General features: G+C 45.3%; 3 protein-coding genes and 4 non-coding genes across 9 annotated transcripts; 1 reads left to right on the top strand and 6 right to left on the bottom strand.

Moving 5' to 3' along the window:
- Nucleotides 1–103: 103 nt before the first annotated feature.
- On the bottom strand, nt 104–174 carry trnag-gcc. Its single transcript has one exon. It is a non-coding gene; the product is annotated as a tRNA-Gly (tRNA).
- A 359-nt stretch (nt 175–533) lies between these two features.
- Nucleotides 534–605, bottom strand: trnad-guc. The gene has a single exon. It is a non-coding gene; the product is annotated as a tRNA-Asp (tRNA).
- Nucleotides 606–1,199: 594 nt separating this feature from the next.
- Nucleotides 1,200–4,175, bottom strand: LOC122773982. The gene is made up of 4 exons (XM_044033021.1): nt 3,777–4,175; nt 3,560–3,655; nt 2,264–3,292; nt 1,200–2,136 (listed from the first exon to the last, which is right to left on the bottom strand). Exons 1-4 carry the CDS (start codon nt 3,856–3,858, stop codon nt 1,370–1,372), a joined length of 1,974 nt encoding a protein of 657 aa, XP_043888956.1. The 5' UTR covers nt 3,859–4,175; the 3' UTR covers nt 1,200–1,369.
- Nucleotides 4,176–4,199: 24 nt separating this feature from the next.
- Nucleotides 4,200–6,273, bottom strand: LOC122773983. The gene is made up of 5 exons (XM_044033022.1): nt 6,188–6,273; nt 4,772–5,444; nt 4,561–4,623; nt 4,398–4,460; nt 4,200–4,291 (listed from the first exon to the last, which is right to left on the bottom strand). Exons 2-5 carry the CDS (start codon nt 5,436–5,438, stop codon nt 4,200–4,202), a joined length of 885 nt encoding a protein of 294 aa, XP_043888957.1. The 5' UTR covers nt 5,439–5,444; nt 6,188–6,273.
- Nucleotides 6,274–6,853: 580 nt separating this feature from the next.
- trnad-guc lies at nt 6,854–6,925 on the bottom strand. The gene has a single exon. It is a non-coding gene; the product is annotated as a tRNA-Asp (tRNA).
- A 613-nt stretch (nt 6,926–7,538) lies between these two features.
- Nucleotides 7,539–11,544, bottom strand: LOC122772949. 3 transcript variants are annotated; one of them, XM_044031265.1, is made up of 6 exons: nt 10,993–11,544; nt 10,792–10,892; nt 10,058–10,124; nt 9,856–9,951; nt 8,603–9,631; nt 7,539–8,475 (listed from the first exon to the last, which is right to left on the bottom strand). In XM_044031265.1, the coding sequence occupies exons 2-6, from the start codon at nt 10,846–10,848 to the stop codon at nt 7,709–7,711; spliced, it is 2,016 nt and encodes a 671-aa protein (XP_043887200.1). In that variant the 5' UTR covers nt 10,849–10,892; nt 10,993–11,544; the 3' UTR covers nt 7,539–7,708. The 3 variants fall into 3 exon arrangements, with proteins under 3 accessions (XP_043887200.1, XP_043887202.1, XP_043887199.1); XM_044031267.1 differs by having other exon boundaries at nt 8,603–9,592; nt 10,792–11,544; XM_044031264.1 differs by having other exon boundaries at nt 10,792–11,544.
- A 2,326-nt stretch (nt 11,545–13,870) lies between these two features.
- On the top strand, nt 13,871–13,941 carry trnag-gcc. The gene has a single exon. It is a non-coding gene; the product is annotated as a tRNA-Gly (tRNA).

Raw genomic sequence — 13,941 nt, forward strand, 5'->3', positions numbered from 1 at the left:
TGAATAAAAGTTATGTGTAAAGGGTTAGTAAATGAAAATGAAAATAAAAAATAATGTCAATGGTGAAAATCAAATGCCAGATACGTAAGGAAAAAAAGGATATTGCATTGGCCGGGAATCGAACCCGGGCCTCCCGCGTGGCAGGCGAGAATTCTACCACTGAACCACCAATGCTTGTTGATGTGAACACGTGACTGGTTAGCTTGACCAATGAGATGCTTCGTTGCATTTGAGTTAAACTATAACGTGCATCACCTGTCGTAGCATCACCTTCCACGATTGGACGTATCGCCAATTGATAGGAATACCAAGAACTTTACCGAATGTAAAAAAAATAAATAAATAAACAAAGGGATAATAATAAATAAAAGGATAAGAAAACCAGCAGGCGGAGTAGGTCTAGTCTTGTATAAGCTACTGATTGCGGTTAAGCCTATTGACAAGAAGAAGATAGCTTGCAATAATAATACTTATCCAAGTGTAAAGTGACCCTTTTTAGTCCACATGGGGAAAAAAAAAATTGCTAAATGTATCTCCCCGTCGGGGAATTGAACCCCGGTCTCCCGCGTGACAGGCGGGGATACTCACCACTATACTAACGAGGAGGTGCGTAGTGCAGCAATGCAGTACCCAATTTGACCACACACATTAGTGGATGGATAATACTGAAAGAGAAATCACCATTTTCACACGTATTGTTAAGATTCACTCTTTTAACGTTTTCTAGTCATTCTTTATGGTAGTTTCTTAACACTGTGGATGTAATATATTGTTGGCCACTAACGCCTGCATGTTTCAGTGAGACATCGATGCCAGAGGAGAATCTAGATATCAGCACATATCGAATCCAACCTCCACTCACGCATCAAATCAATTAAAAAACAATATTTTAGAGACCCCCCCCAAATCTCACAAATCATGTTTCCAGGGGAGCTCATGTCTCATCAAGAGGGGCTGAGACCCCCCTGGCTGCCCCGTAGTTCGCACCATGGAGAGACTGTTAAAGTATAGTATGTAATATTAAACAGCAAAAATCATATTTTTCTAATCAAGACTGATATTCTGCTGCGTCCAAAAAAATAATTAATTAACAGTTTGACCTGTTATTCAAGTTAGAAATAAGCTGAACATTTTGATTAGAATGTCTTTGGTTTGTGGACAAATAAGACTCAAAGTTCAAGTTCAAGTTTAACCTTTTTTTATCCTTCAAAAATTAAACATAACAACAACATTGTGCACACAACACAATTGAGACACTCCTTCTCCACAACCAATGACAGAGTCCACCTGTACAGAACATGTAAGTCTGTAAATCTGTTCCTTGTGTTAGTGGTTAGGGTTATGGTTAGAGGATTACATCCGACATGTTCTATTTTTTTCTCTCCACTGTCCACCTCTCCTTTTCCATGGCATAAAAGGGTGAGGCCTGGAATTCCCTCCATGTCATTTCTTTCACCATACCTTGTGGTCTGTAGAGGTTAAGGACTTTCGGAGGGCAGTAAATGTACTTACCTGCCACTCCAGGAAACCCCGTGTGGATATGTTTGCTGTGGGGGCTCTGCTTCAGCGCCGTATGGCAGAAGCGGCACATTCTCCCCTGCGTTTGAGGAGCCACAGGTTCCATCAGTTTCCTCCTCTTGGCAGCCTTTTCCTCCACTCTGCCCTTTGTCAGCTGCAGCTCACGCTGAAAGAATGTGGTCTGAGCAAACGCTTCAAAGGGCATCCTAGAGTCTGTCAGGCCCTCTGCAGAGTACCTCTGGAAGACCTTTGTGGAGCAGTAGTGGTAGCGTGTAGGGCCTTGTTGGTAAAAATGATGGATCGACGATCCATCATTTTGGTGGCGCGACATCGGCTGCCCACACGCATGACATGTTTTGCTCTGCCGGGGCTTTTGTTGCTGCTCCTGCCGCAGCAGCTGAACCTGTTGTAGCTGTTGCTGAAACTGCTGCTGCTGCTGCAATATGTCCTGTAACATTTTCTGTACTTTGTCCTCTGCCAATGGCTTTTCAGGCGGCACTTGGTCCGGATCGACTGGATTGACAGTGGCTGGTGGCAGCACCACAACGGGGACACGGACAGTCTCACTTCCCCCAGTTTGCCACAGCTTCTGTGTCTCCAGTGGCAGAGGTGAGGTTTCTGGAACAAAGAAAAGCATTTTAAGAAAATGATTATTTTACCCAGGTTTATTGAGCTAATGTCGTTAAGTACATAAAGTAATTTACAGTGGCATTTGAAATGTTGGTCGAAACTGGTACTGACTTACCCATTATAGCTGGATGTCCCGTGCTTCCTTGGGACATCAGCTGTACATTATGGCTCTCAGCAGGTTGAAGCTGGGGGAGCTGGGCCACAGGTGCAGGAGTGGACGGGGCCAGGTTTGCGGATGGTGTCGGGCCAGGGGGGGGAGACACGGGAACCAGTGAGTCAGCCTTCCTGGTGTGGTCAGAGCGCAAGACCTGTCCAAAAGTGCCCTGCTGGAGCTTGCACATATCAGTGAGGCAGTCTGATAAGTAGGAGGCAGAGACAGAGACCCCACACCATCCATCTGCGTCATCATAGGCTCCAAACGACTGTGGCGCGTCTTCCTTCCTCACAGGCGTTTGCTGCCCACAAACCCCAGCCTCGGCGTCCCAGGTGTTCTGAATGCTGTAGAGGTATGCCAGGTGAGCCTGTTCATACTTGAGATGCAGCAGTTTGTTCACCTGCTTTGCCATGTCAGAAGGCGACTTGCCAGTGCGCCTCAGCTCATGAAGCACAGACTTACAAAAGGCCTTCTTGTAAGTCAGGAATGCTGGCACAATGTTTGTGAAGCGCTTTGGCAGTTTGTCCAGCCACCGAGGACTGTCGGCAAACCACATCCGCTTACACGTCTCGCAGCGAAGTCGCGAAGCAAAGATGTAGTATTGTCTGTTGGTGCCGACAATCACTCGCGGCCTTCCCACACCGGCTGAGACAACGTCTGGCTTTGGACAACCATGAAGGCAAGGGAGTACATAATTATCCCTCAGCCTCACCATTATGTCACTCTCAGGTTTCCAGATAAAAAACGGATGGAGCTGGAAGAGGTTGCGGGACTGGAGAGTTGACGCCGTGTCCATGAGTTCAGGCTGTGGGGGGAGACGCCATAGTGAAAGCGCGTGCCCTGGCTTGAGCATATGTTGGAACCCAGGCCACAGTCCCAGAGACTGGAGTTCTGTCCTCATCCAAATCCTCTGATGATGCGAGCAGCTCCAACTGTTTATGTCCTGATCTGCTGTCTGTGCCAGTGGGGAAGCCAAGGCAGGGGGCTCGGCTGTGGCAAGGAGAACCAAAGACAAAAAAAATGTGGTGAGTGAGATGCAATCACTTTTATTTAACACAATGTGGTGGCAGAGCGGTTGGTCTGAGTGTCAGTCGGGGCACAACAACAGAAGGACCAGCTGTTAGCGAAAAAGATTAGTGAGATGTCGAAACATTTGTGCTTTTTATTCTTTTTATTTTAGACTGTGTAATTAAAGGACAAATTGGGGGCACAGTCAGGCTTCAGAAAAGCATATGTCAGTCAGCCTGTGATACACACCTGGTGCAGAGACAGTCCTCTCTAGCTCTTTGACCATAAACTGCAGCTCAGCAGGAAGGGGCACAGGTCTCTTCACTGTCGGCGTGGCGGCGGGGGCTAGATAGAAAGACAACCAGGTAAGAAAATGCATTCCACATTAAGTTCATTTAAGTACAACTTGTAATGGATTGACTGATTTAGGCATTTAAGATAGAGGCACATATTCAAGTGCAATTACCATCCACAAGCAGCGTCGGTTGTTTTTCTTTAGTGTCAGCGGGTGGTCTTGACACTGAAGCAGATGTCACTAAAGGAGACATTTAAATGTCAGTTACAATTGTGTAACAACTTGTCTTGCTAGAGACAGAAATCACTCAAATATAACTTATACATATACTTATTACTTCACCTGCTAAGTCTTACAACAATCAAGGTTTTTTTTACCTTGAGTCATTATTTTCACGTGTGATTGTGAGTGTGATTGTGTGCTTTTGTTGTACTTTACACACTTGTGTATGGATTGATATTCAGTTATAACAACATTTAGCCTTTACTAGTTTGAGCAGAGGAAGCAATATGAATTCTTGTTTTACATAACATGCATGAAGAAAAAAAAAAAGGGGTACTTACCCTCTACTTTGAGGAAATCAATTCATGAACCCTATTTGTTAGTAGGAACACCAGCATGCAGACACGGTATTAGTTGGACATGGCCTGAACATGGCCGGAACACAGAACAAGGCCAGAAGATGGCTGGGACAATAAAAACACACAGAGAACGGTTAAATTCATGGTTCCGTTCAATTTTGGAGAGCAATTCATGGTGGCTCAATCCAACAGGCGTAGACTTTCACTGAACCTGTTTGTGTGGCAGGGGATGGTCGCACTTCAGCTGACAATGACGATGATGATGGAGCAGCAGCTGGCAGTGCACACAAAGGTTCATTAGTTTAGCAGACTCTCATTAAATAACAACCTTGAATGTTGAATAAATGGAAAAACCAATCACAAAAATGACATACTACACTCTACTAGTTCCTCAGTTCTCAGCATTGCTCTCTCCAGCTCTTCATCGTCATGCATCACTGTGGAACAGACAGAATTAAGAGTGCTGTAAAGACGACATTTTGGTTTACATAAGCATATGTTTTGTGGAGTTGTACTTGGATATAAATGAATGCAGGTAGAACATGTAAAAAAAAAAAACATGTAGTGCATACTGAAAAGACCTACTCGTGGCTTGTTCAGGTGCCTTCTGAACTAGTGGAGGGACGGAGGTTGAGTGCTTCATGAGGTACTGCTGCAGCCTGTGCATCTGCGACCCCGGAAAGCACTTGCTCTTCAGGATGAAGGCTGCATAGCCGTCAGCCCTGCTGTCCCACACCTCCCGCCAGGTGCTCTTCGAACGAGCGCCAAAGCCCACCAGCTGCTCATCCTCTGAGGCTGCTTTAGGGGGGGGCTGGTAGCTCACAAGGGATGTGAGGTCGCGAAAGCTGCAGGCATATCTGACAAAGGACAATATGCTGTCCTTGTTGTGTCCCTGGGTCATTGACACTCCTGCAGCCTCTTCTTTTTCCACATGTTGGATGAGGTAGATGGTGTACCCTACATCATTCTCCAAAAGCCACCGGAAGGATTTCCCCTTATACTTCCCAAACTGCAGGATGTACTCTCCCAGTACCTCCGTCTTGTCTGAGGCATCCCCTCCCCTCACACGGACAACAGTCAGGGCATTCTCCCTCACAGCGTCCTCCCTCAGAGGTGCAGATTTGTCCTGCAGCGAAGGGTTGTCCTTAAGGAGCTTTGCTGCATCACTTGGTTGCTGAAGGAGGTACCCCCGAGGACCCCTACGGAAGGTCACTGTTTTCCTGCCAGGAAAAATGTTGTCTCTCTGCTGCATGATAGCCTGAGAGAAATCAAACAAATATTAGAGGTATAAAACATGTATATCTTTTCAAGTTGCCGTTGTCTTTTCAAGTTGTAAAAGGTTGAAAGCACTTGATTAGCCTTTAGGTTGAACACCATCATTTGAAGGTGAGGTGTTTACTCTCAGTCATTGATCTGGTGAGGTGTTTACTCTCATTCATTGATCTGGTGAGGTGTGAAACAACTAGGACTTGAGGTGTGAAACAACTAGGACTTGAACTCGGGGTGTGAATTCAGCAGTACAGGATGAAAGGAAAAACAACAAAGAGGAAAGAGGGGTGGGGGGACAGCACTTATCATACTGTAGCATGCAGTTTTGTCATGACTTCACCACTTACATATAGTATTTTCTTGACAGTGGTGAATCATTATCATTCAAAAAAAAGACAATTTTCACATTATAAACGATATATGTGCCATGTAAGCATTAATGATAAGTTTGACCGTCCAAGTTACGTCTCGCGGACACACACACACACACACAGAAACACACACACAGACTTAAACGAAAATATTAAAAACATATAGAGTATTTACGCGTGATACCGACACAAAAAACGAAGGTTTCTTACATACATTTAACCGACATAAAAAACGAAGGTTTATCACATACATTTCTGAAAGGTTGCGCGTCTCGTACGAGATTCAAGCTGTAAATACGTAAATATCTGCACATTATTGATATAGTCCGTCATCAAAACATCTATTTACTTATTTACTTACGTTTGTTAGTTGGATAAAACCAAGTATTCTGCGATAAATGTCGTGCGCTTCGGATCTCCAGCCGTCTTTCTCCAGCCTGTAACACACTGAATAAAGAAGTGTTTTGCGTGAGGAAGGCGTGTTTACAGTAAGCGGGCGGGCACAACAGCGCCAAAGGTGCGAGTGGCCGGGAGGAACATTACACCCGTAGTGGTTTAGCACTACCATAGAGAATGAATGGGAAACGTTTTAGGGCCGTTTAGCTGAAATTTAGAATTCCCCGACGGGGAGATAAAAAAAATTTTTTTCCCATGTGGACTAAAAAGGGTCACTTTTTGTGGAGGACGTATAAAGACCTGACTTATGTATAAATAAATACAGAAATAAATACATAAATGCATAAATAAATAAATGACTGTGTCTAAACGGAAACGAATGGTATTGCCGATGTTCTGCACGTCTGCACCGAATCTCGTTTATTTATTTACATATTAGTTAGATTTAATTTCCTTTCAGTCCTCACTTTCCCTTTTACTCTGGCCTTCAAAATAAGAGCCCTGGCTTCGGCTACAACAAGGCCCTGTCCAAACCTATTGACAAGAACAAGATGGCTTGCAATAGTAATACTAATCCAAGTGTAAAGTGACCCTTTTAGTCGACATGGGAAAAAACTTTTGCTAAATGTATCTCCCCGTCGGGGATTTGAACCCCGGTCTCCCGCGTGACAGGCGGGGATACTCACCACTATACTAACGAGGAGGTGCGTGATGCATCAATGCAGTACCCTTCTTGACCACAACACATTAGTGGATGGAGAGTACTGAAAGAGAAATCATCATTTTTCACACGTATTGTTAAGATTCACTCTTTTAACTTTTTCTAGTCATTCTTTATGGTAGTTTCTTAACACTGTGGATGTAATATATTGTTGGCCACTAACGCCTGCATGTTTCAGTGAGTGAGACATCGATGCCAGAGGAGAATCTGGATATCAGCACATATCGAATCCAACCTCCACACACGCATCAAATCAATTAAAAAACAATATTTTGCCAATATTTTAGAGACAACCCCCCCAAATCTCACAAATCGTGTTTCCAGGGGAGCTCATGCCTCATCAAGGGGGGCTCAGACCCCCCTGGCTGCCCCGTAGTTCGCACCATGGAGAGACTGTTAAAGTCTAGTATGTAATATTAAACAGCAAAAATCATATTTTTCAAATCAAGACTGATATTCTGCTGCATCCAAAAAAATAATTAATTAACAGTTTGACCTGTTATTCAAGTTAGAAATAAGCGGAACATTTTGATTAGAATGTCTTTGGTTTGTGGACAAATAAGACTCAAAGTTCAAGTTCAAGTTTAACCTTTTTTTATCCTTCAAAAATTAAACATAACAACAACATTGTGCACACAACACAATTGAGACACTCCTTCTCCACAACCAATGACAGAGTCCACCTGTACAGAACATGTAAGTCTGTAAATCTGTTCCTTGTGTTAGTGGTTAGGGTTATGGTTAGAGGATTACATCCGACATGTTCTATTTTTTTCTCTCCACTGTCCACCTCTCCTTTTCCATGGCATAAAAGGGTGAGGCCTGGAATTCCCTCCATGTCATTTCTTTCACCATACCTTGTGGTCTGTAGAGGTTAAGGACTTTCGGAGGGCAGTAAATGTACTTACCTGCCACTCCAGGAAACCCCGTGTGGATATGTTTGCTGTGGGGGCTCTGCTTCAGCGCCGTATGGCAGAAGCGGCACATTCTCCCCTGCGTTTGAGGAGCCACAGGTTCCATCAGTTTCCTCCTCTTGGCAGCCTTTTCCTCCACTCTGCCCTTTGTCAGCTGCAGCTCACGCTGAAAGAAGGCGGTCTGAGCAAACGCTTCAAAGGGCATTCTAGAGTCTGTCAGGCCCTCTGCAGAGTACCTCTGGAAGACCTTTGTGGAGCAGTAGTGGTAGCGTGTAGGGCCTTGTTGGTAAAAATGATGGATCGACGATCCATCATTTTGGTGGCGCGACATCGGCTGCCCACACGCATGACATGTTTTGCTCTGCCGGGGCTTTTGTTGCTGCTCCTGCCGCAGCAGCTGAACCTGTTGTAGCTGTTGCTGAAACTGCTGCTGCTGCTGCAATATGTCCTGTAACATTTTCTGTACTTTGTCCTCTGCCAATGGCTTTTCAGGCGGCACTTGGTCCGGATCGACTGGATTGACAGTGGCTGGTGGCAGCACCACAACGGGGACACGGACAGTCTCACTTCCCCCAGTTTGCCACAGCTTCTGTGTCTCCAGTGGCAGAGGTGAGGTTTCTGGAACAAAGAAAAGCATTTTAAGAAAATGATTATTTTACCCAGGTTTATTGAGCTGATGTCGTTAAGTACATAAAGTAATTTACAGTGGCATTTGAAATGTTGGTCGAAACTGGTACTGACTTACCCATTATAGCTGGATGTCCCGTGCTTCCTTGGGACATCAGCTGTACATTATGGCTCTCAGCAGGTTGAAGCTGGGGCAGCTGGGCCACAGGTGCAGGGGTGGACGGGGCCAGGTTTGCGGATGGTGTCGGGCCAGGGGGGGGAGACACGGGAACCAGTGAGTCAGCCTTCCTGGTGTGGTCAGAGCGCAAGACCTGTCCAAAAGTGCCCTGCTGGAGCTTGCACATATCAGTGAGGCAGTCTGATAAGTAGGAGGCAGAGACAGAGACCCCACACCATCCATCTGCGTCATCATAGGCTCCAAACGACCATGGCGCTTCTTCCTTCCTCACAGGCGTTTGCTGCCCACAAACGCCAGCCTCGGCGTCCCAGGTGTTCTGAATGCTGCAGAGGTATGCCAGGTGAGCCTGTTCATACTTGAGATGCAGCAGTTTGTTCACCTGCTTTGCCATGTCAGAAGGCGACTTGCCAGTGCGCCTCAGCTCATGAAGCACAGACTTACAAAAGGCCTTCTTGTAAGTCAGGAATGCTGGCACAATGTTTGTGAAGCGCTTTGGCAGTTTGTCCAGCCACCGAGGACTGTCGGCAAACCACATCCGCTTACACGTCTCGCAGCGAAGTCGCGAAGCAAAGATGTAGTATTGTCTGTTGGTGCCGACAATCACTCGCGGCCTTCCCACACCGGCTGAGACAACGTCTGGCTTTGGACAACCATGAAGGCAAGGGAGTACATAATTATCCCTCAGCCTCACCATTATGTCACTCTCAGGTTTCCAGATAAAAAACGGATGGAGCTGGAAGAGGTTGCGGGACGGGAGAGTTGACGCCGTGTCCATGAGTTCAGGCTGTGGGGGGAGACGCCATAGTGAAAGCGCGTGCCCTGGCTTGAGCATATGTTGGAACCCAGGCCACAGTCCCAGAGACTGGAGTTCTGTCCTCATCCAAATCTTCTGATGATGCGAGCAGCTCCAACTGTTTATGTCCTGATCTGCTGTCTGTGCCAGTGGGGAAGCCAAGGCAGGGGGCTCGGCTGTGGCAAGGAGAACCAAAGACAAATAAAATGTAGTGAGTGAGATGCAATCATTTTTATTGAACACAACAACCGAAGGACCAGCTGTTAGCAAAAAAGACTAGTGAGATGTCGAAACATTTGTGCTTTTTATTCTTTTTATTTTAGACTGTGTAATTAAAGGACAAATTGGGGGCACAGTCAGGCTTCAGAAAAGCATATGTAAATCAGCCTGTGATACACACCTGGTGCAGAGACAGTCCTCTCTAGCTCTTTGACCATACACTGCAGCTCAGCAGGAAGGGGCACAGGTCTCTTCACTGTCGGCGTGGCGGCGGGGGCTAGATAGAAAGACAACCAGATAAGAAAAAGCATTCCACATTAAGTTCATTTACGTACAACTTGTAATAGATTGACGGATGGAGGCACACATTCAAGAGCAATTACCATCCACTAGCGTCTTGTGTTGTTTCCCTTTAGTGTCAGCAGGTGGTATTGACAGTGAAGGACGGCACTTAAGGAGTCATTTAAATGTCAGTTACAAAAGTGACACAATCACTCAAATATCACTCATACGTATACTTGTATATATACTCATTACTTCACCTGCTAAGTCTTACAAATTCAAGGGGTACTGTTGTGACCCTGAGTCATAATTTTCATTTGAGTGCGATAGTGTGCTTTTGTTTTTCTCTGTGCTTTTCCCATCGGATTTGCAGGCGGTGGCTGGTGATTGGACTACAGACCTTTGCACCTCTTCTTCCTGACTCCCGACCAGACCGTGCCTTGCTGTGCTGAGCCAGGCTGCTGTGCTACTTTGTGACATTACAGCGATCTATGTTACACAGAGAGAGCAGACTCTCTAAAGTCCCTCACTGTGTTTGTTGGTTTGTTTTTATTATGGAGTTAGGTTAGTTGTTAATATATATAGATCGATTCGTTATTGTTGATGATTGATTTGTTGATTTGCTGTTGTTGTTGTTGTTGTTCTTTTGCCCTCATGCTTATACTACCCCTAGTTTGTGTAAGTTATGTTTTAGAGTTTGTTTATACACACATAAACACACTTGTGTATGGATTGATACTCAGTTATAACAATATTTAGCCTGTATTACTCTGAGCAGGGGAAGCAATATGAATTCTTACGTTGTCTAACATGCATGAAAAAAATGGGTACTTACCCTCAACGTTGAGGAAATCAATTCACGAACCCTATTGGTTAGTAGGAACACCATCATGCAAACACAATATTACATAACAAGGCCAGAACATGGCCGGAACACTGAAAACACACAAAGAGAACGGTTAAATTCATGGTTCCGTTCAATTTTGGAGAGCAATTCATGGTCTCTCAATCCAACAGGTGTGGACTTTCACTAAACCTGTTTTCGTTGACGTGGCTCGACCCGGTTCAGCTGACAACTAGGACGATGCTGAGGATGGAGCAGCAGCAGCAGCAGCAGCAGCTGGCAGTACACACAAAGATTCATTAGTATAGCAGACTCTCATTAAATAACAATCTTGAATGTTGAGTCAATAGAAAAACCAAGCAAAATAAATGACTTACAACACTCTAGTAGCTCTTTAGTGCTCAGCATTGCTCTCTCCAGCTCTAAGAGTGCTGTGACATTTTGGTTAAAATGAGCATATGTTTCGTGGCTGAGTTGTATTTGGATGTAAATGAATGCAGGTGGAATAAAAATTCATTCTATTTTGCTTTGATAACTGGTATCAAAGCACTGTTGCCTTTATGTGCATTATCAAAGCCCTTTTCTTGTATATTAACCTTCGTATGTGCCTTTGTAAATCTGCTATCATCAGAACCTGTACGACTTGTCAGTTTTACTGACTACCTGACCAGTTTAACTGCTGTCTAGCTACCGCTAACTGTGTGTGTGAGAAATAAACCTTCAGAAAGACAGTCGAGTGTGCATTTGGACTTTCTGGGTATCTCATAGGACTACTGGAATTAAGCTAAGTATCACTTCTGTAGGTCTTTCTTATTTGGTTGCTTTTTCATTTATTGCTATTGTATCTAGCTGGGTTGCTTGACTTTTGACTTGTCTGGGGAGTGGCCAACACAGCTGAGTAAGATTTAAACCAGACCCAAACCAGCATTTCTCAGTGTGCATTTGGACTATCTGGGTATCTCTTAAAAAGCAGCATTCACTTTGAAGCGGCAGCTTCTGTGGCAGACTCAGGAAGACAAAGACAAAGGAGTCTAAACCGGAGGAGGCTAAGTACCTGCCTGCTATTGTTTTTCTACCTTTCACATATGTGCACTTTTTCCATTCCTGTTCATGTTTTGTCTCGCAGATATTACAAACCTCACATTCACTCACAGCATCACCGTAATCTATCCTCACTTATTTATCCCACCCGCTCCACACACATCCACCACCTTGTTGCAGGGGGCCTGTGGAACTGCCAGTCAGAGGCCGGGGGCGATAGCACTGGACCCCGCTTAAATCTGATTGGACCCCCCAGGTGCCCCCCCCAGATGATTGACATATCACGGTACCGCACGTCTTGTCGAAAGGAGGCAGTTGCATTTTTAAATCAGTGACGCCTCTTGTACACTAGTTAGAGATATCTACCACAAAGAGTTGTAATCCACATTTATTAGGAGAAGAGGAATAATCGCCACAGAAGAAGAGGACCGTTTATTGTGGCTGGAGTGTGGCAGGAGAAAAGGACAGAGGATCAACACACGACACAACGAAAAAGAAGAGAGGTAGGATAGACTTCATGGACAGTGAATCATTAGGAGCCACGGGTACAAAGTTAACAATGTTAACATTAAGTTACATCTCATGGCGTCTACAGATGAGCAGTGTCAGCTTCCAACGGCCGCGCCGCATTAACGTCTAACATTACATTTAATTCGGGTTGCTGCTTAGGATGCATTTACATGTTTCTCCGATGATTTTAGAGGAATGAAACTAGCAGACAATCAGATTTATTATAACTGTAAATTATACACACAAATCTGATCTCCTGTGTGAGATCAGATTCGGAACAGATCAGATTCCTCTTCTTCAGGCAATTGCTTATGATCTTCTTCCTTTCCTCACCCACCTCATTAACACATCTCTATCATCTGGTTGCTTTCCGGACTCTCTTAAAGAGGCCAGAGTGACCCCCCTCCTTAAAAACCCCGCCCTTGACCCGTCTGAGGTAAATAACTAGCGTGCTATCTTTAATCAACTCTCTTCCTACCTTCACCGGAACAACCCTCTCGATCCTCTTCAGTCTGTGGTTTTAAAGCAGGTCACTCGACCGAATCTGCACTTCTTGCTGTCACTGAGCAACTCCACACTGCCAGGGCTGCCTCTCTCTCATCCTCTTGGACCTTTCTGCAGCGTTTGACACAGTTAACCACCAGAGCCTTACTTCCTCCCTTCAAGAACTAGGTGTCTCAGTGTCTGCACTTACCCTACTCTCATCCTATCTTCGAAACCGAACATACAGAGTAACCTGGAGAGGATCTGTGTCGGAGCCCTGTCCTCTAGCTACTGGGGTCCCTCAGGGTTCTGTCTTGGGCCCTCTCCTCTTCTCTTTGTACACCAACTCACTTGGTTCTGTTATTAACTCTCATGGTTGACACCCAACTCATTCTCTCTTTTCCCAGCTCCGAAACACATGTAGCAGAACGGATCTCCGCTTGTCTGACCGACATCTCTCAGTGGATGTCTGAGTATCACCTGAAACTCAATCTCGACAAGACCGAGTTTCTTTTTCTCCCAGGAAAGGGCTCTCCCACCACAGATCTGTCCATCACCCTCGACAACGCTGCGGTAGCTCCTTCTCATACCGCAAGGAACCTGGGTGTGACACTTGATGACCATCTCTCCCTCACTGCCAACATTGCTCGATCTTGCAGATACATGTTGCACAACATCAGAAGGATACAGCCTCTTCTAACCCAGAAGGCGGCACAGGTTCTGGTCCAGGCTCTTGTCATCTCACGCTTGGACTACTGCAACTCCCTCCTGGCTGGTCTCCTTGCGTGTGCCATACGACTTTGTAAGTCGCTTTGGATAAAAGCGTCTGCTAAATGACATGTAATGTAATGTAATGCAATGCAATGTAATGCAATGTAATGCCCGCCATACTTGTTCTGGTTGCCCCTTGCAGAAGGGATTATTGAGATTATTGAGAGGGTGATGCTACGACAGGTCTTTTTCACGCAAATCTCAAATGTTACGACGCATCTCATGGGACAATCGAAAATGATGGGTCAAATGTCCAGATCAGCAAGCATTGGTGGTTCAGTGGTAGAATTCTCGCCTGCCACGCGGGAGGCCCGGGTTCGATTCCCGGCCAATGCA

The sequence above is a fragment of the Solea senegalensis genome, linkage group LG8 (genome assembly GCF_019176455.1).
Source record: "Solea senegalensis isolate Sse05_10M linkage group LG8, IFAPA_SoseM_1, whole genome shotgun sequence".
Lineage (NCBI taxonomy): Eukaryota > Metazoa > Chordata > Actinopteri > Pleuronectiformes > Soleidae > Solea > Solea senegalensis.